The sequence below is a fragment of the Pteropus medius genome, unplaced genomic scaffold (genome assembly GCF_902729225.1).
Source record: "Pteropus medius unplaced genomic scaffold, Ma_sr-lr_union100, whole genome shotgun sequence".
Classification (NCBI taxonomy): Eukaryota; Metazoa; Chordata; class Mammalia; order Chiroptera; family Pteropodidae; genus Pteropus; species Pteropus medius.
In genome coordinates, this window is record NW_024349797.1 from 23,281,289 (window position 1) to 23,306,610 (window position 25,322).

At 62.1% G+C, this 25,322-nt stretch overlaps 2 protein-coding genes across 4 annotated transcripts; both read left to right on the top strand.

The window, feature by feature from the left end:
• Positions 1-4,608: 4,608 nt before the first annotated feature.
• Positions 4,609-7,979, top strand: LBHD2 (LBH domain containing 2). Its single transcript, XM_039884291.1, has 3 exons — positions 4,609-4,889; positions 6,449-6,605; positions 7,670-7,979. Exons 1-3 carry the CDS (start codon positions 4,821-4,823, stop codon positions 7,765-7,767), a joined length of 324 nt encoding a protein of 107 aa, XP_039740225.1. The 5' UTR covers positions 4,609-4,820; the 3' UTR covers positions 7,768-7,979.
• A 3,305-nt stretch (positions 7,980-11,284) lies between these two features.
• On the top strand, positions 11,285-25,278 carry EXOC3L4 (exocyst complex component 3 like 4). 3 transcript variants are annotated; one of them, XM_039884290.1, is made up of 12 exons: positions 11,288-11,460; positions 15,708-16,129; positions 17,018-17,669; positions 18,610-18,721; positions 18,953-19,075; positions 19,467-19,567; positions 19,792-19,872; positions 21,619-21,733; positions 22,235-22,336; positions 22,398-22,583; positions 23,144-23,265; positions 24,373-25,278. In XM_039884290.1, the coding sequence occupies exons 2-12, from the start codon at positions 15,724-15,726 to the stop codon at positions 24,563-24,565; spliced, it is 2,193 nt and encodes a 730-aa protein (XP_039740224.1). In that variant the 5' UTR covers positions 11,288-11,460; positions 15,708-15,723; the 3' UTR covers positions 24,566-25,278. The 3 variants fall into 3 exon arrangements, 1 of the variants encoding a protein (XP_039740224.1); XR_005657645.1 differs by lacking the exon at positions 24,373-25,278 and having other exon boundaries at positions 11,285-11,460; positions 22,235-22,353; positions 22,431-22,583; XR_005657646.1 differs by lacking the exons at positions 11,288-11,460; positions 24,373-25,278 and having other exon boundaries at positions 15,693-16,129; positions 22,235-22,353; positions 22,431-22,583.
• Positions 25,279-25,322: the final 44 nt, after the last annotated feature.

A 25,322-nucleotide genomic window follows, 5' to 3' on the forward strand; every position in this document is an offset into this window, starting at 1 on the left:
GGCACAGTTGCAGCCACAGTGGCCACTCCAGCACGGCTGCATGACCGTAAGGCAAACCCTGTCCTTCTGGAGCTGGCGCTTTCCAGGAAGAAGGGTATGCAGATGGGGGTGGGGTCCTGCCTAAAACGCTCCCAGAGCTCGCCGTTGTCATCAGGCCACATTATCGGGGACCCAGCACCCATCCAGGTAGTCCTGGCCATGCGTGATCTATGCCAGTCTCACCTCTCTCTACACCCACATCGGCAGGTCCCCCACGACGCAGTGACAGGGACCCAATCAGGTGTCTGCCGATCCTGCCATGACGCCCCCTCCCAGTCCTCCTCGTGAGGAACCAGTGCGAAGAGCTCCAGCCATCCTGTGGCTGGAAGGTGGAGGCACCAAGATTTTCACACAATCCACGTTTTTGCACTGATGCTTCTCTGTCTGATCTGTTTCTGCTTTGTGGACCATCACACCACGAATCCATCAGATCACGAATTTGGATGGAATCTTATTCATCTTGATGATCCCAGAACCCAGCACTAGAACCACTAATACATGTTCAATATTTATGTTTAATATTAATATTTATTAATAAATAAATGTTTAGTTTATGAATGACAGGGCAAAAGAATGGTGAGATATGGATGGATGGATAGATGAGCGATAGAGATGGGTGGTGAAGAGATGTTTATGTGTATGGATAACATAAAATATAAGGATAATAGATGAATGCGTGGCAGGATAATGGACAGATGACTTACTAGATGGATGGATGGTTGGTGGGGATGAATGACTGGATGGAGAGGTAAATTAGTGGATGAATGATGCACTCGTAGAATGCATAGGGGGTGAATGGATGTACAGATAATGGTTAGATAGGTACTGGAGGCATCATAGTTGGTGGTGCTAGACTGTGTGTGGATGGAAGTTGGTGGAGGGTGGGCGCATCTGCTTAATGGTAGTTGGTTAATTGATGACGAACAGATAAATAGATTGTAGATTGTGAGATGGAGGTTGGATGGATGTGGACACTAAAATGATGAATTGATGGATACTGAAAGAATCTATAGATAGTAGATTAATTGCAGGTAATAGGTGATGGATAGTAGATGCTTGATGGGTAGCTGAATCGTAGAAGTATGGCTGGATGGTGGATAAATAGTAAGTGGATGATCATGATGGATCTATCCAAAAAGAATGGATAGATGGTAGATAAATGTGAATGTATATACAATTAATGGACGGATCATGAATGGTGAACAAGTAAATGGTGGCTGGATGGTGCGTGAATGGGGGAGTAGATGGCACATAAATGGATGGTTGTTAGGTGGATGGATAATGGGTGTGTACTGTGGAAGTGTAGACAGAAGGTGAACCGTGACGAGGTAATTAATGGGTGAATTCTAGATGGATGGATGATGAGCAGGTGATAAATAGATGATGGTTAAACGATACATAGTTATATCTTGGGAAATGGATGCACGAAAGATGAATGGTGGATGTGTAAATGGTAGAGATGGTGGATGGATGGTAGGTGGTGAGTGGTATATGGTAGACGGGCGGCTTAATGTATAGATGGAAGAAGATGGATAGATGGCAAGTAGGTGGTGAATGGCTGGTGAATGAAGATGGATATTGAAGAATAATGAATAATGAATGGGGACGGTGCACAGATAATGAAGCGATGGTGGATGAACGCTCGCTGCTCTCTCTCTCTGTTCTGTCCCCAGCACCTAGAATAATGCTTGGAACATAGAAGGGACTCGGTAAATCTTTCTGGCATGGATGAATATGAATGGGTGGTAAATGATACTTGCATGGGTTTTGGATGAATAGTGAATTATGGCTGGATGATGGAGGGATGGATAGAGGATATTGTGAAATGGACAATGAATGGATAGATATGTGTTGGATAGGGATAGTAGATGGTTGGTGGACAGGTGGTTGGTGGGTTATAGTTCATAGAAATTTGAATGAATGAGGGATGGTGAACAGTGGTGATTGAATGTAGATGGACGAATTGTGGCTGATTGGATGGATGGAGGCTAATGGATGGAAACTGGGTAAATCTGGATAAACAAACAGTAGATAGATGGTAGATTGACTGACAACCAGATATGCGGTGAATGGGTTAATGAATGGTAGGCGGATAGGTTGTTGTTAAACATTGATGGAAAGCTGTTAGACCATGAACGAGTGATGGGTAGGTGGTAGATGCATGGATGGTGAATGAATGTTGGACTGATGGGTATTTTCGTGGTGTACTGATGCTTGGTCAGTGTGGGCGTTGGTGATGAATAGATGGATGCATGATGAATGGGTGGTGGTTGGACAGTGGATGGTGATTGGAATTGTATGGTTAGTGAACGTTGGATGGTGGATGATGGCTGGTGGCTCATGGATAGTGGATAGATGTTGGATGGTGCATGGTCGATGACGGTGGCTGGATAGTGGATGCTGAATGATGGATTGTGGGTGTTGGATGGAAATTGGATGTTAGATAATGGACGTTAGTGTTCGTGCTGGATGCTGGAAGGGTGGGGAATTACGTGGGTCAGAGGTTATGCACCTTGGTCTCAGGCGTCAGGTCTGTACAGGGAGCTAAGCGTTTTGCTCCATTTTCTGAATGAGGTCGGGGATGACGAGAAGAGGGGAGCGTGGCTGGATGGCTGCCCCCACATCCCCCACCCCCGCAGACACACCCCGTGGCCTTCCCGCGTCCTCGTCCGCTTTTCCTTGTCCTCTCTCCTCCTTCCGTTTAGAGGGTGTCCTCTTCCTATGTAGCTGGCCCCACTCGATTCTGACTCCTCAATTCCTACACCTCAAACTTGAGGCTAGAGATCTCAAGTGAGAGGGATCGGGTTCTGGGGAATGCGATCTTGTCCAAAGGGAGATGACGCCAGGGTCCTGCCTGGGAGCTAGAGCCGGGAGTTGGGGAGCGCAGAGGGGCGCCGAGCGGCCTGCAAGAGGGGCGCGAGTGTGAATGAGGGGCCGGGCGTGCAAGCGCGTGTGGGCGGGGAGCGCGGGGAGCGGGGAGCGCGCTCGGAGCGAGGGAGGGCGAGCGGGGCTCGCAGCGCCAAGCTGAACGTGGCCGCCAGCATCCAGCGCGCGAGGGTGAGTGAGTGAGGCGCGCGGGCGCCCCCTCCCCACCCTTGCCCCGGCCCGCGGCCCCGTGCGCCCTGGCAGCCAGGCGCCGCGCAGCTGGGAGAGGAGGGAGGGGGCCGTTTGAAGGGTTTTGAGTCATAGCTCCTTGGGGAAGAGGAGGGCGTGGGGACCACGTTCAGCCCCCGGCTGCTGGACGCCAGGCTTTGGGGCACAGCAGTGCCCCCGGGTGCTGTGCACCGCCACACCTGTCCCTACGCACCTGAGAGCCGGGGGAGGTGCGTGTGGTTGGAGCCCTCCGTGGGCCGGTGTCCCGGCTGACACGGGACCCTGGCGCGGGGCCGCGGGGAGGCAGCCCTTAGGCACTTGCTCTCTGCCTGCCTGTCCCCTTGGCTCGACCCAAGGTGACAGCTCTGTCACCTGCGTCTGTCACCACTCCCCTCTCCCTCTCCATCTGAGTCACCTTCCTGGGGCTGTCTTCTGTCCGGGTCTCCTTTCTCCAGCTGTATCGTCTCTGCTTTGTCTGTGGCCAGTGGTTTTCCTGCCTCCCCTCTGCCTCCCACACCTGTCTCTGAGTCCACTCTTCCTGTCTCTGGCCCAGCTGCCCTCGGCTCTAGCCGAGGTTTTGGGCTGAGGGGATCAATGAGAGGGACAGTCCTGGGAGCGGGCATAGGGCCGAGGCAGCTTTCGCATGCTCCGGGATGGGGTGGAGGCAAGCATGGGTATGACTTGGCCGCCCGCTGCCGCCCGCTGCCCAGGACACCCAGCACAGCATGTGGCCCCCTCGCGCCTCCCCTGGGTGTCAGGGGACTGAGCTGACCTGAGCCGGGTATTGGGGAAAGGAACTTCATTTCCCAGAATGGCGGCCGTCCCCCCTCTGCTGGGTCCCCACAGGACCCCCTCCCCCACACCCAGCAGGCCATCATTAGCAGTCCACCCTGCCTCTGCCCCTGCCCGGTCCCCTCGCAGCTCTCCTGCCCCTGGTCCGTGGCCCCTGCCGCCTCCCAGGCAGTGCCAAGGGAGGTATCTGCCTGCCAGACCCCACCCCCATTCCCGCCTCTGGCCTAGTACAGGGGGAGGGTCTGAGGCTTCCTTTCCAGAGCCGGGTGGTCTCTGGCTGGGCTCTCATGCCCTTGTGCCTGGCCTGAGTGGTCAGGCCGGCTGCAGGCAAGATGTCCATTCCCCTTCAGCTGTGGATGTTGAGTGTCTGCTCTGGAGGGGGTGGGCAGAGCAGGGAACTGGGCACCTTCTCATCCCGCTGACTCAGACCTGGCCCCTCTCGCTCCCAGCCTCCTGTCTCTGAAACTCGTTCGGGTCCCTCCACTCCCTGTGCCTCCCGCACTGTTCCCTGGCTCAGGACATCTACTCCCCTCCCCACTGGTCTAACTGCCTCCCGCTCATGCCTCGGGCCTCAGATCAACTGACCCTCTCCAGGAAGCCCTCGTGGGCCTGAAGGCTGGGTCAGCCTCTGCCCCTGCCCCCAGCCCTGCCCCTCTGCAGCCCTGGTTACATTGTGTGGTGCCCCCTCTGAGGGTGGGCTCGGGCAGAGATTAGTCCTGACAGAGGTCCAGCTGGAGCCATAGGCGCTGGGCCCAGTGTGGGGTGGGGTGGATGTGGGCTGGAGCAGTCTGAGGCTTCCGGAAGGAGGGTGGGATCCAGCATCCGGTCCACAGCAGACACCTCTGTCTCGGGGTCTCTCTGCTCCCTGTCTTCGTGCAGCCAACAGCGGCGGCGGGATGAGTGCCCCGCAGACTGCCATGCCGGAGCTAAGCCCCGCTGAAGAGGCCGGAAGCCTAGCAGGAAAGGTAGGTCGTTGGGGTGCTGGGGTGCCAGCCCTCAGCTTTGGGGGACAGGAGCGAGCCAGCCTCAAGCCCTGGCCCATGACTTGGGGCATGCCTCAGTTTACCCCCCTGGGTGGAGGAGGCAGTTGCTCTTCCATAGACGTCTGATAGATAAAGCAATTGAAGGCTGAGCTGCCTTGGCTCACTCAGCCCCCCTCCCAGGCCCAGGGGTCCCCAGGCTTCATCTTCAGGGCCGGGGTCCCTTGCCCTTAGCTCTAGCTATTTTTTGGTTTTTTTGTGGGGGAGGGGTCGATGCAGCTAAAAGGTGAGATCCTTACACAGGGGTAAATCTGAATGTTCTGAGTGCTCATTGTTGTCATTGCTGGGGCCAATGCGGCCGGAGAGTGGGGACAGGCTGGAGTAGCTCAGGGCCCAGTCTGGAGCCTGGGGTTGCAGACACAACCTCCCTGGCAGGGCAGATGGAAAGAGGCACACCGGGCCTTGGAACTCCAAGCTCTGCTGGCCTGGATGTCCCTTGCCCCAGTGACACCTCCCAGGATGGGGGTCAGGAAGGCTTCTCGGAGGCGGTGGGAAGGAGGAGGGTGAGTAGCTGGACTCGAGGAGGGCAGCAGCCCCTGGACTAGCAGTCAGAGGACCCAGGAGAGTCTGGTCACCTGGGCGTGGCTTGGGCCCTGCTCTGCTGCTCCTCTCATTCCACGGATGTCCCAGCCCAGGGACACCTGTTCTCACACTTCAAGGTCACCGGAGATACTTGGTGAAGATGCGGATTCCTGGGCTCCCACCCAGAGAGTCTGGGCGGGGCCCTGGAAGATGCATTTAAACACAGGCTCTGCCGCGGTGGTCGGAGGGCTGCTTAGGGAAGTCCCGCCTGGTGCGTCTGCCCTCCCGCGAGGCACTCACCGCTGGGGGAAGGTGGACATGCGCCCAACGACTACGCCCTAGGTCAGAGGGGCGGGGCGGGGAGCTGGGGGAAGGAGCCCCGCGCGGCAGGCAAGTCCGGGGCGCTGGGCGCCGGGGCCAGAGGTCTGCGCGGTGGCACCGGCGGCCGGAGCCGCTGCCTTGGAAGGCCTTGAATGGGAGGCGGAGATGCTGAGGCCACCAGGAGGGCTTGGGGACGCGCCCCCGCACACTCTTGTGGGCACTAAACAATGAGCCCAGAGTGAGCGGCTCAGGTTGCCATGGCAACAACTTCTCAGCTCCTCTGAGCAGGGAGGGGATCAAAGACCCAACAGGGAAGACCCCATGCAGGAGCTGTACAGGGTCCCCAGAGGCAGCCGGGGCGCACGGAAGCCCTGGGCTCCATTGCTTACTATGTGACCTTGGCCTCTTCAGTCTCAGGCTCCTATCTGTGAAATGGGCCTAAAGGAGGAGCCCAGGTGGGTTGTATGGTGCCCAGGGACAGCTGTCACCTCAGGCTCTGAGTGCCCCAGCCTCAGCAGTGGGATGGGGGAGGAACTGGGGCGCTCTCAGCGATGTGTGTGTGAGGGCCCCAAGACCGGCGTCGGGGGGAGTGGGGAGCTCAGGGCCTGGCACCGCCTAAGCCCCATCCACCCTCCCCGCAGGCTGCGGTGGGCATCCGGGAGAAAGGCCCTCGGCTGGGCCAGCGGCTGCCCTCGATCGTGGTGGAGCCCAGTGAGATGGGTGCCGTGGAGAGTGGGGAGCTGCGCTGGCCCCCGGAAGGCGCCCAGAGGGGGCCCCCCCAGAGCCAAGCTGCTGCTGGTGAGTGAGGGGCCAGCTGTGGGGGCGTAGAAAGGAGTCCGAAGCAGGGTCTCCTTCCTGCCCGCTTTTGCGAGCAGGACTGTCCCCCCGCCAGCAGGCTCATACCCCGCCCATCTGCCCGCCCTTTGAGCCTCTGCTTGGCCTTGACCCTCTTCTTGTCACCATCCTCCTTCCCACCTACACACCGAGGCCCCCTCGTCCATTGTCGGGGCCCCGCTCCGGCACCGGGGAGGCATGCAGTGAGCATTTGCTGGATGAACGGTGGCACGTCGTCACCTGTCACCAACCAGTCTTGCCTCCTCTGTCCTCTTCTCTCCTGATTCATCATCTTTGCCCACGGGGGCCTGGAAGGGGTGAGGGTGCTGAGTAGGCCTAGTCCCACGAGGTGGGGAGACGGGCCGGCCCGGTGGCAGGCTCCTGTCCTGGCCACGGGAGCCTTGGTTAAAGGCTGAGGGACCGCCGAAGCTGGGGAGGCTGGGAGGACGCGTGACTAGGAGAGGGGTCAGCCAGGAGCCAGGGCCGAGGTACAGGAAAGAGCAGGCTGGGCAGCTGAGGGCTGAGCTATGCCCTGGGATGTCTGCCCCTGGTGAGGAAATGAATTCGGCCTCAGCCGATGTTTGTGAGCGCCCCGCCTCCTCTCTCTCCTCCTCTGTGACAGCCCTTACCAGTCAGCCATCCCCTAGCTTGAGCCCAGAAGGGGCCTGTCCATGCCATGAACTCCCCTCCCCACGGCTCCCTCCACCTGTCAGGTTCTACTCAGGACCGGACAGCCCCCTGGTGGCGCTCGGGTTCTGGGGCAGTCTCCCGGTCTGCCCTGCACCTCCCTGCCCTCCGCGGCCCCCTTACTCTGGTGGATGAGCCTGAGACAGGTACTCCTGGTTCTGCCTCCCAGACCAGAATTGAGCGTCCAGCACCCGCTCCCTCCCCTTCGTCTGTGGGGAACTCGTGGCCAGCCCCAGCTCAGCTGCCTGCTCCCCCTGGGCTGCAGCCCCCATGCCCACGCTTCCTTGCAAACCTGTTGGAAACGCAGCCCCGCAAACATGGAGGCCTTTGTGTTTCTGCAGCCCCTTCGCGGACTCTGCCGGGAGCACCAGGGAAGGCTCCGGATGAAGCTGGCAGCCAGTGTGCCGGCGCCAAGGCCCAGGACCCCACGGCCCAGTAACAGAACCAGGACACGGCTGGATTCTGCTGTCCCGCCACCCTGCCATTGCCCTCTGACAGGCGAGAGGGCCTCAGCCCCAGGTGGCCGGGCCACACCTCCAGCCTCACCGAGTCTGGCCCCGCCCAAGCCCCTGCCCAATCCCGATTACGGCCCGGGGCTGGGTCGCACCCCTCCCTGTTCCGCGTCTGAAGCAGGAATAAAGGCTCTTCCTGGTGGTCAGTGGACACAGCTGGTGTGGACTTGAGGGGCTGAGGACAAGTTTGGTTCTGCCAGTGGCCTTCCGGGCAAGGGTTTCGGCTTGGAGCCCAGCTCTACCAGGCCAGGGTGCTAAGCGAGAGCCCCCTCGGGTGTTCTGCAGGGGGTGGGGGTCAGGGGGCTGTCCAGGGGCTGTGGCATTTGCTCCTCGGTGCCCCCGCCTAGGACCCTCTGCTCTGCTCTGCCCCAGCCCAGGCCACCCCAGGCAGGGCCAGATTCGTCCCGGTGGCCTCCCCACCCCGCCCCACCCCGGGCCAGCGGCCTGAGGAGTGCAGTCTTTCTCTGGGCCCCCTCTACACCGAGCACGTGCGGCACACGAATGGCATAGGGGATAGGGTGTGCCGCTCCGGCCTCCATCTCATTAAATCTCACAAAAGTCACATTTCACAGACGAGGAAACTGAGCTGTGAAGACTGGGGCCCGAGGCTATGATGGGAAGCTAGCCCGCTAGACTGGGCCCACACGGGGGACTGGGTGGAACCTCCTCCTGCACCACGCGAGCGTCCTGTCCCTCCGTGGGCTCCAGCGACATTGTCTCTTGGCTCTGATCCACTGCACGAGGACCGGGAAGCCCTGCTGGCCCATTGGGTTGGCAGGGGGGTCAGAAATGTGCACTGCCTGGGCCCACTCCCCAGGCGTGCCGCCTCCTTCCCATCTCCCCACGCAGGCCCCCTGCCCTGGGCTAGCCTGACTGGGGCCTGAGGAAGCTCCGGGCCTGGCGGGGGGGGGGCAGTCCGGCATAAATGTTAGCACAGCGAAGTCCTCAGGCCCAGGCAGGGTGGGATGGCTGGTGAATGGGGTGGGAGGCGGGAGACACAGGCCCCTTTATTCTTTCCCGGAGTCCTTGCTAACCTCCAGGATGAATGAGGCGCTTTCTGCAACCCGCCTACCTTCTAAAAATAGCCCTCTTCACCCCAAATGCAGAGAGGTCGGAGGTGCAGAAGTTTGCTCTGCGGCCTGGGAGTCGGCTTTAATTTTAGCCCGGTGACCCACATGGGCCCCATACGCAGGTCAAAGACGCCTCTGTGGGCCCTCCAGTGGTCTGCAGCCTGGGAGAGATGCTGGGCTGTCCTCCAGACCTTCCTGTCGGGTCCCCAGTGGGTGGGAAAGGGGGGCAGACACTTCCCAGGAAGTGTGGCCAGGACTTGCTGACACTTGGAATGTAGGGTGAGGGACCTGAGCAAGCCGGGGTGATTTCCGGGTTCCTGCTGCGGAATGTCGGGTGGCGATTTCACCCTCACCCCTCTCGGGCAGCGTGACACCCCTTTAAACACGACTTTCCCAAGGTCTCGCAGCTGACAAAAAGCTGAGCTCGGACAGGATCCCAGGTGTGCGTGAGACCCCCGCGTGGTAGCTGGAGCACATCCTGTAACAGAACAGGTCTTGGGTGGGGCGACCCATAATCAGAGGTGCAGGGACCGTGCTGGGTGAGCTGGAGGGTGGGGCGTCAGACCCCGGCAGGCAGCCCAGTGCCGGCGGGCAGGGCGTGTGGACCCTGCCATCCGCTCGCCCCGCACAGTTCAGGGGCCCACGGCCGGCAGGACCCCAGCCCACCCACCGCCACTCGCCAGGACCTGCGCGGGTGGGAACAGTCGGGGGCGGTGTCAGAGGCCGATGCCCCGCCCCTGGTTAAGCCCCGCCTCCTCACCTAGGGCCCCGCCCCCAGAGCCTTGGTTCTGGGCGACCCGGGGAAACGTCCGTGGCAGTCATCCCGCGGCTCCCCCTGGCGACGGTTAGGGTCACTGCAGAAAGAACGGGCGCCTCCGCCCACTGGCCACCTATCCTTTGCATTATTCACCTTGAAGAGACTGAGGCTCAGACAGAGGCACCGTCTCCCGCCCAGGCCAACAGTTAGGGGCGGCGGGTGGAGCCCAGACCCATCTCCGTCCTGACCCGCCTCTGGCCCTGCCTGCCGGGCGAGAGCGCCTGGCCTCCCAGGAACCTCTGGGACAGACAAGTGTCTGATGGTGAGGGTCCTTCCCTGCCCTTCTGACCTGGGATCCAGGTCCTCCATGGAGGTGACCCCCTTGGACCCCAATAGCAACCCCATTTATGGAGGAGCAGCCCGGGACTCGGAGTCAGAAGTGCAGCCCCACGTGGGGGCGGGGACTACGCCTGCCCTCCCGACCCCCGCTCCCTCCGCCTTCGGACCCCAGCCAGACCAGCCCGGCCCAGGCTCCTCTGAGACAGGCTGGAACTTTTCCAAAGGGATTTTACTCAGAAAGTTGGGGGAAAACAACATGGAAATAGAATAAAAGAAATATTACAGTCTCTTTCTGTAAAGCGGACCCGGGTGGGGGAGGGCGTGGGGTGCGGCTGAGACTTGGGGCGAGTCCAGGAACAATCCGCAGGCCCAGGGCACCACCAGCTTTGCAGGGCCCTGTCTTTTGAGTGGAGGTGACCCACAACTGGAGGTCCCAGGACCCCGCTGTGCCCTGTGAGCTGGGGAACAGGAGGGTCAGCCTGAGGTGCCCCCGCGTCCGTCAGGGCGGCCCCAGTCGGAAGACCCTGTCCTCGGAGCAGAAAGCTAGGCAGGGTACCTCCCTTCTCTGGCCCCTACCCTGGTGGCTCCAGCCCAGGTAGGACAGGCCTGGATCTGTCCTCCTCGGATTTTCCCTAAGAATTTTCCCTCAGGACGCTCACAGCAGAATCTCCCCACGACAGTGTGGGGTCTGCCTCTTCTGGGAAGTCTCGGTGACTCTTCCCACAAAATGTCTCCAAGCTGACCCACTGGGGAGGAGCAGGGCCATGCTCCCTGTCCACCTGGCGCAGGCCCTGCCCAGAGAGCCAGCCCTCCGCACCCAAGGGTGCCCCTTCTGCCAGCTCCTGAAGCCCTCCGTGGCATGGCTGACGACACTCCCTCTGCTGTCACCGTGCCCCCGCGCCCGAGGCCCACGTTTCTGCTCTCTGGGCTCTCAGTGGCAGGTGGGCGCTCTCAGGATGAGCTTGGCAGACAGGCCTGGTGCTGGCACCTCTGTCTTTTCAGGCTAAGGTGCTGTGGCCTGGGCGGCGCCTGCTCCCGCTGGCTTGGGTCCGACCGCAGGAGGAGCCGGCAGCCAGGAAAGAGTCCCCCCCCCCCCCGCGTGTCCGGCCACACTGCTCAGGAGGGCAGCCTCCTCCGACCCCACCCCATGGCCCCTGAACCTCAGCCTGAGCCCTGGGCGCCAGGAATCAAAGGTTGGAGAGATTGCCTCTGGAATGGGAAGGGGGTGGGGGCATTTCTGAAAGTGAAAGTGCTGGGCAGGGTGGAGGGTGGGACTGGGGGTGGGGCCGGTGGGCCTGGGCCGTCACTGACCACAGCTGGGAAGTCCCAGCTGTTGGTCACTTGCTCTGGCTGCTCCAGAGGCCTCACTGCCTGGGCCTGGCTCTGAGGACCCTGCTCAGCGGCCTCTCCTGGTGGCCCTGCTCTGCCAGCGCCTAGTGTCTACCACTCGGCAGGTATGTTCCACGCAGGTGGAGCGGGAGGGCCACGGGGGTGCTGTAGGCTGTGGGTGGGGACTCAAGGGACCGAAGACTGCTCTGGTTCTATTAAAGGCCTTCTAGGCCAAGGGCCTTGGCTTGGAGCCCAGGCCAAAATGCCAGTGGGATTAGACACATGCAGAAAGCGGACGGACAGACGCAGACATAGAGACATGCGTGAGGGCACAGACACACAGACTCATGGAGGGAACCACTTGCAGACCCTCTGAGGCACACACAGGGAGACACACGTAAGCCAGCGCAAAGAGGTGCAAAGCCCCCACACACTCACAGGCTTACACTCCTACATTAAATACGCTTATCTGTTTTCTCGGTCACTTGCTGTGTACTAGCCCTGGCTGAGGGCTGGCTCAGCCCCGCCCCCTGTCCAGGTGTGTGGGGGGGTCCTGGTCAAAGGGTAGATACCTCTGTCCCTCAGTCATGGGGGAAGATATGCCCAGGGCTGGACTAGGCCCAGAGCAGGAGGTACGGACTGTGGCCTGGGCTTCAGCTGATCAGGGAAGGCTTCTCGGAGGAGGAGCCCCTTGTGTTGAGCCTTGAAGAAATTGGCAGCTGGAGAACGTGGGGGTGAGGTCACTGTTGGCAGAGGGAACAGCCTGTACAAAGTGTGGAGGACAGGTGAGTGCCTCAGAGAGGTTAGAGCTGGTGAGTGAGCGGGAGAAGCAGCCTGGATGCCCAGCTAAGGAGTCCGTTTCTCCGAGGGTGTTGGTGCCCTGGGGTCTCATGTTTTGTCGCTGCTGAGGGAGAGCGTTTTAAGTGCCTTTTTCTAATAGGCTTCCCCGGGGGGATGAAGAGCCACTCTCTCAGCAGACGGTCATATCTCCTGTGGATATGGTCCTTCCCCATATTTATTTTGCTTGCTCTACTGCCTTACGTTCTTCCAGACAAATGTGAAATGTATGAGAACACATATTCTGACTTCTTATTTTCAGGAGGAGACTCTTAGGTTGCAAGGAAGGGTTTCAAGGAGGGTTTATGTTTCTGTAAGACCCCTCCCCCCCTGCTTGCTCTGAGGAGACGGGATCCAATGGGTCCAGGAAGGAGCGCAGTTAGCACCTGTGATCAGGTGATGGGGGATGGCAGGTGGAAGGGAAAAGGGAGACAGCCTGGGGTATGGCCCAGGATGCGGGCGGTCACCTGCCCGAGGTGGCTGGTTTGGAGGCCGGCAGGACGGGGTGATGGCCCAGGCTCAGGGTAAGTGGGGGTTGGTGGTTGGGCACTGAGGGCGAGGCAGGTGGGAGAACAGGTCTAGGAAAAGTGGGGAGAAGCCAAGGCTGGGTAGGAAGTGGGGGAGACTCAGACCCAACCTCTTAGTCACAGACAGTGGCCCCGGCTAGGAGCTCCCAGTGACCACATCTTTTGGGCGGCCTTCCCACCCCTGCCGCTGGCTCTGCAGCCGCGTCGGCCTGACCTGGAGACTGTGGGGCCCAGGGCCTCTGGACACTCAGGGCACTGGAGACAGAGCCAGAGAGGGGCCCCACAGGCGTGGGGAGGCAGGTATGGGACAGGGGCCACAGTGGGGGCAGCAGAACCAGTCAGCAGACCCCAGCATGGCGCTCAGCAGGGCCAGCCCAGGTGACAGCAACCCTGACACGGATGGTTCACTCCTCCAGGCTGGCTCTGGGGTGATGGGGTGGGGCAGAAGGACAAAGGCTCCCAGGCCAGCAAGGAGGGCCTTATCACCACAGGGACAGTCCCAAGTGCCCGCTGAGCAGAGGCGGTGCAGCACAGCCCAAGGGCTCCTTGGAGGCGGCGGCACCACACCTCTGGGTTCTGAAGTCCAGGTCAGGTTTGAAGAGCAAAGAGGTGGAGGCTGAGAATGGGGGTGGCCTAAGCAGAAGCCAGGAGGCTGCACAGGCTGGGGGACAGAGGCCAGGGGCGTGGGGTGGGGGTGGGTCGGGGAAGTCCGGAGGGGAGGCTGGAGAACTTCAGTCCTGGATGGTGGGCTGCGAATGCCCAACTGAGGACTCGGGCTTGGCCTGAGGGCGGTGGGAGCCACAGAAGGGTTTAAAGCAAGGGAGTGACCTGGCTGCCTTGTGCTTTGGGAAGGTCAAGAACAGCTTGGGAAGCTGCAGGAGCAGGGTCAAAGGAGACTGAGGGACTCGCTGGGGACCCCAATGGGCCTTCAGAGCAGCCCTGGTTTGGCATGAGGGTGGCCGAGCCGTCTCTGCCTGTGTAACCTCCCATGAGCCCCAGCCACCAGCTGCCCTGCTTCCTCCCAGAATCTGCCTAGGCTTCTGGGGAGACCTTCAAGTCTGACGCCATCGTGGCATCTGGGAGCCGCCCCAACCTTGGGTCCCTATGCTGAGAGAAAGGGTTCCTTGGGCAGCCACCTCGAGTCACTGGTTCTGGGAGGCAGAGCAATCTACCCTCTGCTCCCAGGTTTCCAGCCAGGCCTGGGCTGGTGGGGGTTCCCACCCCTCAGCTGTGTGGCTTCGGGCAGGACCCTGCTGCTCTCTGAGCCTGTTTCCTCATCTGGGAATAAGATGAATGACACCCTGAAACTTTGTTGTCCCAAAGATGTGACGTGTGCCAGGCATTGGACTGGGCACACAGTAGGTGCTTAGTAAGTGTGATGTCTTCCCAACTAAGACTGGGCTCAGCTTGTCCTTCCCCACATGCCCCTGGTGACAGAGCCCGTAGCAGGGGTGGGCGCGGCATAGCCGGGACAGTTCTCTTCGGCACCACGCCCGCCCCTTGTGGGCGCTGAGGGGCGCCAGGAAGGGGAGAGTGCGGGGGGGACACGTGGTTCCTGTGATAATGCTTCCTGCCTTGTGTGGGCCAGTCTGAGTCAGGGCAGGGTCCCTGAGTCCTGGCGCCAGGGGAGGACAATGACCTGTGGCCCGGGGCGGGGCTGATAAGGCCCCCATTAATCACCTGGGCCTACCCCTCCCTCGCTGGGGCCTCCTTCGGCTGCCTCTGGCAAGGGAACTCAGGCCTCGGCTGAGCCCTGCCTGCCTGACCCCTGAACACACATCTCGCTGGAAGGTGTAGGTGTGGGTGAGGGCCTGGGCCCTGCCCACCCCAGGCAAACCAAGGCCTGGGGAGAGGCTGTTCCCGCTTGGGGTCACCCAAGGGTCAGGTATTGGCTCCGGCCTTTGTCCTGGGGGGCAGGGGGACCCGGGAATGGGCTGGGGCTCAGCCTCTTGGTCAGTGACTTCTGCGCTCCCTTCGGTCCCAGGTTCTCCAAGGCCAAAATGAAAACCTGCGAGCCGGAACCCCTACCCCACCCCGCTCTTCACAGTGGCGTGGGCAGGAGGTCCCGGCAGGCACAGAAATTGCTCTCCCTTCTCCCATCCCTGGCTTAACCTAAAGCCAGAAAGTCAAATTCAGCCTTGCTGGGCTGAAAGAGGGTGTGGGCAGGGCTTGGGGGGCCCGGGTGGTGAGAACCCGAGCTCCGGGTGGGACAGAGCCAGCCTCTGATTGGCACCCCCATACTCGAGGGACCCCGTCCTCACCCCCTATGGGGTTAAGGCCAGAACACATGGCGGGGGCGGGGGGAGAGAGGCAGTGAGGGAGAAACAGCAGTGGTTAGATACGGACCCATGGCTCCTGGGACCACCCCCCACCAAGGGCTGCAAGGCCCTGATAAGCTGCGGGTGGCCTCTGCCTCCACCAGTGCCCTCAACCCTGACACCGCCTCCCTCCGGTTCTGAGATACCCTGGGAAGGAGGTGGCTTTCCACGGGGGTCCCTGAGTGCTGAAGCAGTTGGGCCTGATGGGCTGAATGGGGTGAGCTGAGGGTTCTGGGGGTGGTGACTGCGGAGGTGGGATATTTTAGGTCTCAGGACCTAAGATCCAGGATGTGGTTGCTGGGTCCAGCCCTGGGGACAGCGGGCTGGGCCAGGCCCCAGAACCTGCATGTCCAGGACCCCTCTCCAACTCCGATGGAGGGTCTGGCCTGGCAGAGCCTGTGAGGACGTGCACCTGAGACCCTTCTGGAAGGTGCTGTCAGGGAAGACTTTCTCGAGGAGGTAGCTGTCTGCAACTCAGTGCTGGCTGCAGCCCGGCACAGACAGCTCAGGCCACGAGAGCTGCCGAATGACACTGTTTTGACAGGCTGAGTCTCACCTCCTTCTCAGAGAGAAGCTCCCCTGACAAGCTGCTGGGCCCCGCCAGGGCCCACAGTGTTCTCAAGGGTTTCTGTGCCTGCTCCCCAGGGCTGGGCACCCCCCAGGCCTCCTGAGCCTCTCTTTCACCCCCAGCTCTCCTGCTGTCAAGATGCCGTCACCTCGGACAGTGACCTCTGGGCCAGAGCTGCACAGCCCCAAGGAGCCTGCGGAGCCAAAGACCCCGGTCACTGGGAGGGCTGGCAGCGTGGATGCGCCTGGCACCGACCGTGGGGATGCGCGGCTGGGCCTGGGCACCTTACGGCGGGCCTTCGCCCGGGCGAGCCAGCGGGCCTTCGCCCGGGCGAGCCAGCGGGCCTCTGGCCCGGGCTCCGAGGAGGACCCGGGCCTGCTCCGGCGCAGCTCCCGCTTCCTGTTCCAGTCCTTGCGGCGCCGTGCCCTGAACGACAGCCCGGCTGCCGATCAGTGCCAGGCCACCGCTGTGCCAAGAGTCACGGATGGTGTCAGCCGGCAGTTGTCCACTGGGGCGGGGCCTGAGGAGCCAGAAACTGAGGCAGGTGAGAACCTCACAAAGCCTGGGAGGAAAGCAAGGCCAGGGGGCGGTGAAGGAGAACCCGCGCTTCCTGACGGCTCTGCTCACCAGCGTCCCCAATCCTCGCCTGCTGCACAATCGCATTTCAAATTCCCCCAGCATCTCGGGGAAGGCGGCCCTCACTGGGCGGGCGAGGAAGGCGAGGCTCAGAGAGGTTAAGTGACTTGCCTCACGTTTCCCAGCTGGAAAGTGGAGGAAGGGGATTTGGATCCACATTGGCATGGGGCCAGAGCCCCCGCCTCTCCACGGCCCTCTGTGGCCTGGTTGCTGGCTGAACTTCGGGGATGGACCAGGCACAGGCCCCCGTAGATCACAGGGCCGCAGGGGGTGCGTGGAGCCATGGCTGCCTGCAGGGGAGGTCAGAGGGCTGCCCAGGCCAGGATGAACTGGAGCTGGGCCCTGAAGGGGGGTTGCAGGTGGAGGTAGAGGCCTCCTGGGGGTGTGAGCTGGCCCAGGGCAGGGGACAGCACACGAAGTGCATAACTAACACAGCCTGAGCTCTGACCCCGTGGGACCTGCATCGGGACAGCGCCTGAGACCAGGGGGCCCAGCTCTGCAGAGCTGGGGCGAGGGTGGGAGCAGGGGCGAAGGTTTGGGCTGAAAGTGAGGAAGGCAGGGGCTGACCCAAAACGCAGCTGTCGGTCCGGCTTGGGGCCTGGGGTTCTGCCTCCTCAAAGGCGATTCGGAGGGGACAGCTGTGGCTGTGGAGGACGTTGCTCGGCAGACCTTCCATTGAGCTCTGGGGCCGGGAAGCCCAGGTCCGCATCTGTCAGACGGGGGTTGGGGGTGGAGGGGGCAGGCTGCGGGGGCAGCGCCCCTCACCGCCCCTCTCCTCGCCTGCCCTTGCAAAAAGGCAAATCCGTGGCGGACCTCATCACCGAGCGAAAGCTGCTGACAGCCTTCGAACAGCTGCAGCATCTGGAGGCGCGGCTAGTGGCGGAGAAAGCTTCACACACCTTCGAGCAGGACCCCACGGGCTTCGCGCGGCGCGCCATGGACGTGTGCCTGCACTACGACGGGCTGGCCGCGGAGATAGCCGCCATCGTGCGCGAGACGCTGGGCCCGGACGGCGTGGACGCGGCCGCGCTGGCGGAGCTGGCCCAAGTGGTGCGCGCGGAAGAGGAGGCCCACCCGACGTCCCCTGCCGACGGCGACTTCCTGCGCACACCACGCCGCTGGCGCCAGCATTGGGAGGACGCCGTGAGGCGGAGCGCGCAGGAGCGTGTGCAGCAGGCGGGCGCAGGGCAGGCTCCGGAGGTAGCCGGGGGTGCGTCGGGCCTGGCCCAGCTTTTGGCGGAGCTCGGCGGCTTGGTTCGCCGCGACCTGCAGAAGGTGCAGCTGGAGGTGCAGCCGGCCTACGTGGCCGCCGGCTTCTCGGCGTGGGAGGCCTACCTGCGCGCCTTCCACAGCGCGGTGGCCCAGCGCCTCCAGGAGCTCGCGCACGACGCGCGCGGCTGCGAGCAGCTGTACATCCTGCTGGACTGGGCCGCCAATGTCTACGGCAGGTGAGGTCTCAGCCAGGGCACCGTGGACAGCAGGGAGGGCTGGCACTGCTCACCTGGAGGCCTTCGGAAACCCTGAGGAGCGCAGGGCTCCTCCCTTTCCTCCTTGGGAGAGGGCGGCTGATTGGCCGTCAAAAATGCCGGTGCCTTTGACGTTCTTTCCTCCCGGTTCTCGGTCAGGGTGCGCTCCCGCCACGGTCTTTCTAAGGGGCACCGAGGCGCTGGTTCCTGAAGCTGGAAAGCGTGGGGGAGGGTGTGGAGCCCCGTTAGAGAGCCTATGCCAGACCACAAGGTGCCTTTGGGCGAATTAAGAAAAGGGCGCCAGTCCAGGCAGAACACGACCGCGCGCTCACAGCGGCTTGGCTGGGCTGGATCTCGCCCCTGCTCTCCCCTTTGGACGGGCACCCGGCCGCAGGGCACAGGCCGTTCCGCCTGCGGTGCCGTGGGGTGGATTACCTCCCGTGTGAGCGCTCCCCAGCCGCACGGGCCGGAGAGACAGTGGGGAGAGGGTACCTATAGTCCTGGGCACAATTTGCTGTGTGCCCCTCTCTCGGCTTCCCTGGTGTGGGCTGGATAGTGGCAGTTCCCTGAGCTGCGTGGTGCTGGGGGCGCTTAGAGCTCAGTCTTGGGTGTGCCCCGACTGTGAGGGTAGAGGTCACTTCAGAGGCAGCCTGGCAGAGCGAGGTCCATCTACACAGCCGTCCTTGTGTATTCTGTGCACCCAGCCGATTGCCAGAGCGCCAGGACATTCAGCATTGAGAAGCTTGTGGGGCGAGGTGGGGTTGGCACAGAAGCCGGGAGGGCGGGGTGCGGGGCGGAGTGAGTGACCAGAGGCCCCGGTCCGGGACCCTCCGGTAATGGCTGGTGATGACGTCAGGCTTTGAGCCCGGCCAGAGGGGAGTGGGGCAGCCGCTGCCGCATCAGCCCCCTGCCTGTCTTCTAGTCCTAATTTCCTGGGCGCCCCGGACCTGACTCTGTCCACGGAGCCGCTGCCCCCGCTCCTGGCACCGGAGGTGTGGGCGCGGCTGGAGAACGACTACACCAGCTTCCTCGAGGTTCGGCGGGGGCGGGGCCGGGCCAGGGCGGGCGGGGCCGTGCAGCGCCTGCGGGATCGCATTCCAAGTGCCGGCTGCGGCTCAGGCCTCACCCTGTGGCCTCGGGCGCGGCTTGTGCCCTCGCTGGGTGATGCTTGTCTCCAAGGGCACGCGACAGGGTTCGGGAGGTAGGGGACACCCGGATCTCCTTTCTGGGAAGGTCTCGCCGCCACCCCCTCCCATCCCACACAGACCAAGATCGCGAGCTGCTTCGATGGCATCCTGGAGCTGGAGCAGAGCCGCTGGAAGGACGCCGAGGCGCCCGACGTGATACAGGGCCGCTACCACACGCCGCTGTCCGTGGACGTTCACATGGTGCGGCTGCGGCCCGCGAGGGGGGCTGAGGAGGGAACGTATGTTTGGCCGCAGCCGGTGTTTGGTCTCCTTGGAGGTGGGGACACCCAAAGTTATAAAATTCGGTCCTAACCTTCCCTCCCCATTAGCGGGGAGCCTGAAGCTGCACGTGGGGCGGGACGAGGGATGCTGGTCGCATGGCCAGGCTGGGAGCGCCAGAGTGCAGCTTCCAGCTTGGCAGGTGGCCATGGTGTACCCGGGTAGTTGGGAGGGTTGACCCCCAGGTGGGGGCCACTGGAAGCTGAAGCTGAGACTGTGAGACAGAGCAGGGCGTGCTGAGCCACTAGGTGGGGGCTGGGGGCATTAGGTGCAAGGGTTCAGACTCCCGCTCAGCGCGTGGCATCACTCGCAGCTGGTGGCAGAGCACGTGAAGGCGGCCAGGGCCATCTCCGCGGAGCTGGAGGCCACCACCTTGAAGATATGCGCGCGCGAGCTTGGCCTCTTTGTGCCCAGGTGCGGGCGCATCCTCTGCCTGGGCGGGGTGGGTGAGCGGCCGGATCCCGGTGTGGACGGTGGTCGTCCCTGGGGGAGTCGGAGATGCCGGGACACGTCGGAGGGAGGAGCCTCATCATAAGGCTGGAGGTCTGCGTGGGGACTCGAGGAGGGAAGGGCCGGGGGGAGGTGGGTTATAGAGCGACGGGAAGGCTCCCCAAGGCTTCTGCGTACCCTGCTCCCAGATTTGAAAAGGCTTTTCTGGAATCGGAAGCAGTGAACCAGCTGCACCTGGGCGCTAACATCAACGCCTGCGAGGAGCTCAGGTGGGTCTCTCCTGCTCCTCCTCGGGGCGCGGTGCCGGCGCAGCCAGCAGGGGGCGCGCGAGCTCCAGAAACCGGGACGCGGATGGCTCTCGGCTGCTGGCGCGCGCGCAAAGGAAACAAATTTGGACACAGGCGTTTGGGCGGACGTCCCAGGTGGCCTCCAGGAATGCACCCCCCAACACCTGTCCCCGCTGTGGGGTCTTTCATCCGCGGGGCTGAGTCCCTGGAAGGGATGCAGGGTATTTCAAGGCTGAGCAGAGGCCGAGAAGTTACAACCACCCCGGTTTCCTGCCCAGTCCATCCCTGCCACCCTGGTTTCCTGCCCAGTCCATCCCTGCCACTCTGGACTCCATTGTTTTCCTCCCTTCATCCCAGCCAGACTTCTTTCTTTTTAAGACACCCCCTTTTTCGGGACGCCCTCCATTACATTCCACCTGAGATATACTGGGGACGCGGCCTGGATCCCTCTGTCCCCAAGAGACAGAGGCCCTCCCTGCAGGCTGGCAGTGGCTGCCCACCTTATGTGTCTTTAACCTCACACCAAATGTCAGGGTCTCCACCTCGCTGGGGTGCACCAGCTGCTGCAGGGCAGCCAGCGGCTATGGGCACAGACTCAGCCATCCTGGGTTCCAATCCCAGCTGGCCGTGTGCCTTGAGATAAGTCACGTCCCTTTTCTGTGCCTCTTTTCCTTTTCTGTCAAGTGGAAATCAGAGCACCTGCCCCTAGGACTCAATGCCTTAGAACAGCGGTCCCCACCCTTGTTGGCACCAGGGACCGGTGCTCCTATGAGAATCTAATGTCCGATGATCTGAGGTGGAGCTGAGGGGGTGATGCTAGCGCTGGGGAGCGGCTGCAGATACAGGTGAAGCTTCGCTCACTCTCGGGCCCCTCACCTGTTGTGAGGCCCGGTTCCTAATAGGCCACAGACCAGTACTGGTCCATAGCCCAGGTGTTGGGGACCCCTGCCTTAGAAGACTCCGTTTATATTCGCTCTTCGTGAGTACTTGTGATATGCCAGGCACTGTGCTAGGGCTTTATCTGTCGGATGCATTTCATCCCAAGTGTGACATCCCAGAGTACAGATGGGAAAGTGGAGGTTCGGGGGGGAAAGTGCCACTTGTCCACAGTCACATGGCCAGTATGTGCTGGACCTGGCACTTGAACCAGGCCTGTCTGAATCCAGAGCCTGACCACAAGGAGGCACTATTTCCCTAACATTCCCTTGTCCCTAATCTGCGCCAGGCCCATCAATTCAGCCCCCGGGAACATTCCCATCTTCCGGTAGGCAGCCTCTGGCCAGCCCCCGATGGAACGTTAGCCTGCCCTTTTCCGTCCCCGAACCAGGGACTGGGCATAGCTTAGACCTCAGTTTCCTCAACAGTGAAATGGGGACATCGTCACCTTCAGGGAGGCAGTTATAAGGCTCAGAGGAGGGCCCTTTTGCCAGGCACGCTGTGCTGCACGGTCCAGGATGGATGGAGGTTTGGATCAGAGCTGTCACAGAGTGGCTCTGCCATGCAGTGGGGCCACCACCAGCATCCCTCTGACCTACCCCTCGATGATGGGCCCCTGGGGGTTTGGTGCTGTCACCTCACTTGACTCTGCTCCCAGGGTTACTACACCGCGTGGCTGCAGGGGCTGCCTTTCACACTATAGTCTAAGTGAATGGAGTTGGTGTGGCACTAGCCTGCATGGCTGTATGCTGGGCTTTGTCCCCCAGCCTGCCCCACCTTGCCGCTCCCCAGGACCAGTCTTCTGGCCAGGTTCCCGGGAACTTTTGCGGAGCTGGAGAAGCCCCTGGTGGCGACCATCTGCACCTTCCAGAAGCAGCTGCTACTGGCTTTGCAGCGCGATGTGCAGGTGCGTGGCATGGGCCCTTCTCTCCCCGCTTTACACACCCAGCAGGTGCTCCCCGGGCCCTGGAACCTGGGGGTCCAAGTCAGAGCATTCATCTACCCCAGGGGCAGTTTCAGGTGTTGTGTCTTGGGGGTGGTCAGGAGATCCAGACAAGTTCTCAGCTGAGCAGGACAATTAGTCTCCACTTCTTGGAGACAGAAGGCCCAAGGACACAGGGCCAAGGACTCAGCACCTCCCCAGGGCTCCTCCAAGCAAGGCCGGGCCAGAGGCTCCAACTCACACTGTGCCCCCTGGAGCTCAGGGCACATAATTTGTGGTAGGAGAGGAGATGTCACTAGGGTACCCTGTCGAGAAGTCAGATAGTCCCCTAGAGTTTCTTCCTATTGACAGATTGTCCCCAGGCCTGAAACACCCGTCAGGAGCCGCGTGCTGGGCTCTGAGGGAAGGGTCTGGTGGCCGGGGAGGACGCGGTTGGACAGTCCCCACTCCCACCCTCGCCCGCAGCCACTCTTCAGGGTCCTGTGCACCAAGGCCTGGCTGACTCAAGATGCACTGCTGCCCATCATGGAGAAGGTGTTGGCCTTCACCAGCCAGCTGGAGCTTGTGGTCCCAGCCCGGCACAGGTAACTGAAAGGGGCCGGCGCCTGGTGGGGGCATGCCCGGCCAGGCTGCTGGGCCTGACCCCGCCCCCGCTGTCCAGGAGATTCTGCAGGAGGTGCACCGCTACGTGGTCCGGGAGTACCTGGCCCAGGCGCTGAGGCCGCAGGAGCGGCTCCGGGGCGTGGAGCGCATGGCCTGCTCCCAGAAGATGGCCCTTGATGCCCAGGCCATTGACGGAACCTTCCAGCGCCTGGTACCTGCAGCCATGGGCCCTTCACTCACTGTTCTCACTTCTGCTTGGTCCCTGCAAGAGCCCAGAGCATAGCGCAGGGCTCTGGGGAAAGCGGAGGCCTCCACCCCGCACCGCCGGAGAGGGGCGGGGCCTAGTGGGCGGTGCTTTGCGTAGCTTGCTTACATTTTGTGGGGTGCATGGGGAAAGAGTGAGGGTCGCAGCCGCATCTTCTGGACTGGACGGGCTCAGTGGAGCCGAGGTACCCTCTCCCTACACAAACACCCCTCATCCGGCCTGCTGGTCCCCGACTTGAGTGACTCCAGGCAGGACCTCCCCGCTGGGGCCTCACTTTACCCGTATGAGCAGAGAGTGAAGACACTGTGCTGCACTTGGAGAGATGCCAAACGTGCTGTGGCGAGTCTGCGTGCCAAGTCCCATGTCCCCTTCCGTGGGGCTGCAGTGGGGGCCGCAGGAGAAGGGCCAACAGCACACTAATGGACGGGTTACAGGCAGACTGCAGAGGTGGCAAAGGGACTCCTGGGGAGATGGCCAGCCCTGCACTTGTCCCCCTGCCTCTGCAGGGCTCTGGGGCCACGTGGTTGGGCCCAGCGATCCCGTGTGTGGCGGACATACTGGGTGAGACCTACAAAGAGGACATCCAGAGGCATTTGGAGACGCTCATCCGGAGCTACCCCGACATCAGGTCTGCGCCCCACCTGCCCCCACCCCGGGCTCTGCTGGAGCGCCAGGGGGCCGTGGGGCCTGGGATCTGTGCCTCCAGCAGGGTCCTGGGGGCTGTAGGTGGGCGGGTGAGGAGCCCCGGGAGCCCATTGGGGGTGGGGAAGCCAGGGAACAGGGCTGCTCCCCCCTCGTAAGCTCTTCCCTGAGGTCCTCGTTTGGTCTCGTGGTGGGATGGGGGAGCCCTGGAGTCTGAGCGAGCTTGGGGCCCCTCATCAGAAGTCCAATGGTGGAGACATGTCCCCGGGAGTTTGGGGGGAGGTGTGACCCCACCTCCGAGAGAAAGCCCTCTCTGGAAACTCCTGCCAAGAGGAAGGAGGCTTTGATCCCCGGGTCGTACTGGGGTTTGGGTGAGTCATCGACCTTGTGGAAATCCTGGTCTGAATTTCTCCACAGGCCTGGGAGATTCCAGGATAGGGGAGGGCGCAGAAAACCCGGTGTTCACTCCCTCTCTGGCCCCGCGGCCAAGCCCCGGGGAGATTTCCCAGGCCTGGCCCAGCTGTCTTTCTGCCTTTGACTCAGAGTGATTGTTCACCTTGCAACACAAAGTAACGCTCTGGGGCTCCCCTCCTGGGACCTCCGTGTCCCCCCCTCCACCCTCTGCCGCCCCACCTTCCCAGGTTCCTGCTTAGAGCCCTGAAGGGGTGCTTGGGCTGCGAAGGGGCAACTAGCTTCTAGCGACGCCCTTGGGTGCTGGCCTCCCGCCTCCACGCGGTGCCCTTCTGGCTGCAGCCACCAGCACGGGGCTCACACGAGCGTCTGGAGGTCCCCTGACCCTGACCGCCCCCTGCAGGGCCACGTCGCCCCCCCTCCCTCAGGCCGCGTTTCTGAACTTCTGCACGGGCTGTCTCACCTGTCCAGCGGGCCCCTTCCCGTCTCCACCTGGCAGGCACCCTTCAAGTACCAGCCAGCCCCTCCGGGGGCTCTGCTCCTCATTCCCAGCCCCTCTCAGACCAGGCTCCAGGAATGTGGGTGCCCTCGCACGTCCATCCTGAGCGAGGGGTTCCCTCCGCCTGGGATGTGGGGTCCCTGGAGGTGCTGGGTCTTCAGCAAAGGCCCCGTGTCTCTGCAGACGGGACCACGTGCTGGCCATCCTGTCCCTGCGCCGCCTGGGCCACCGGCGGAACCAGCGCCTCCTGCAGCACGCCCAGGACCTGCTGAGGGCTGTGGCCAAGGCTGGGGACTCCGGGACCCATGGGCACCGCGTGCTGTTCCAGGAGATCAAGGTGCCCCCATCCGTGGACATGCTCATGGCCTGCATCTAACTGCTCCCGGTCCAGAGGGGAGCCCACCCCAGGCGGGGGCTGCAGCAGGCGTAGGGTCAACCACGTTCCCGCAGGCCCCGAACCTGGAGCTGGGAGTCCAGGGAGGCATGCTCAGCCCCGCTCCCAACCCTGAAGCCCAGAGTCATGGTATTTTTGTCCTCTGCCAAGCACGCTGCTGGGCCAAGAGTCGCAGCCACAATAGAGGCATTTCAGGCATCTGTGGGGGCATGCGTGGGAGCCAGGGCCTCCCTCCAACACTGTATCAGAGAAGGCCTTCCCGCCTGAGTGTCCCACACCACTCCCAGTCTGAAAGCAAACAACAGAGTATTTATTTTTTAAATAAACATGAATTAAAATGGTGTACCCCCAAGTGGGGTGCAGGACCAAGCTGTCTGGGAGCAGGAGGCCTGGGTCCCCGGGTCCAAGGAGCCAGGCCGGAAGGCTCTGTCGTGCCTCCATGTAGTGGACGGCCCTCTTCTGCTTATTGTATCAGTGGGGAGACCACAGCTGTGGCTGCAGAGCAAACGGGGCTCAGAACCCGGCGCCCTGGACTGCTCGCCTCACGTGCCAAGCGATCCTCCCCCAGCAGAAGCGGGCACTGCTCTCTCCTGCTCCAAGCAGGCCTGGGCCCCTGGGAGACCAGAAAAGGCCCAGGTTTGCCCTGCACCTTCTGGTGTCCGGGTTAGATGCGAGACGGACTTCTCAGCAGAGAGAGTTGTAGGGTTGCTGAAGCTTGACACTGTGGGGGTTGGGGGGG

Bases quoted from the DNA above. Each gene is read 5' to 3' on its own strand.
- LBHD2 (XM_039884291.1), top strand. From the start codon at position 4,821: ATGAGTGCCCCGCAGACTGCCATGCCGGAGCTAAGCCCCGCTGAAGAG. The intron at 4,890-6,448 runs GTAGGTCGTTGG...CCCTCCCCGCAG, and splicing joins CCGGAAGCCTAGCAGGAAAG to GCTGCGGTGGGCATCCGGGA. The intron at 6,606-7,669 runs GTGAGTGAGGGG...GTGTTTCTGCAG, and splicing joins CCAGAGCCAAGCTGCTGCTG to CCCCTTCGCGGACTCTGCCG.
- EXOC3L4 (XM_039884290.1), top strand. From the start codon at position 15,724: ATGCCGTCACCTCGGACAGTGACCTCTGGGCCAGAGCTGCACAGCCCC. The intron at 16,130-17,017 runs GTGAGAACCTCA...CCTTGCAAAAAG, and splicing joins GGAGCCAGAAACTGAGGCAG to GCAAATCCGTGGCGGACCTC. The intron at 19,568-19,791 runs GTGCGGGCGCAT...CCCTGCTCCCAG, and splicing joins CTTGGCCTCTTTGTGCCCAG to ATTTGAAAAGGCTTTTCTGG.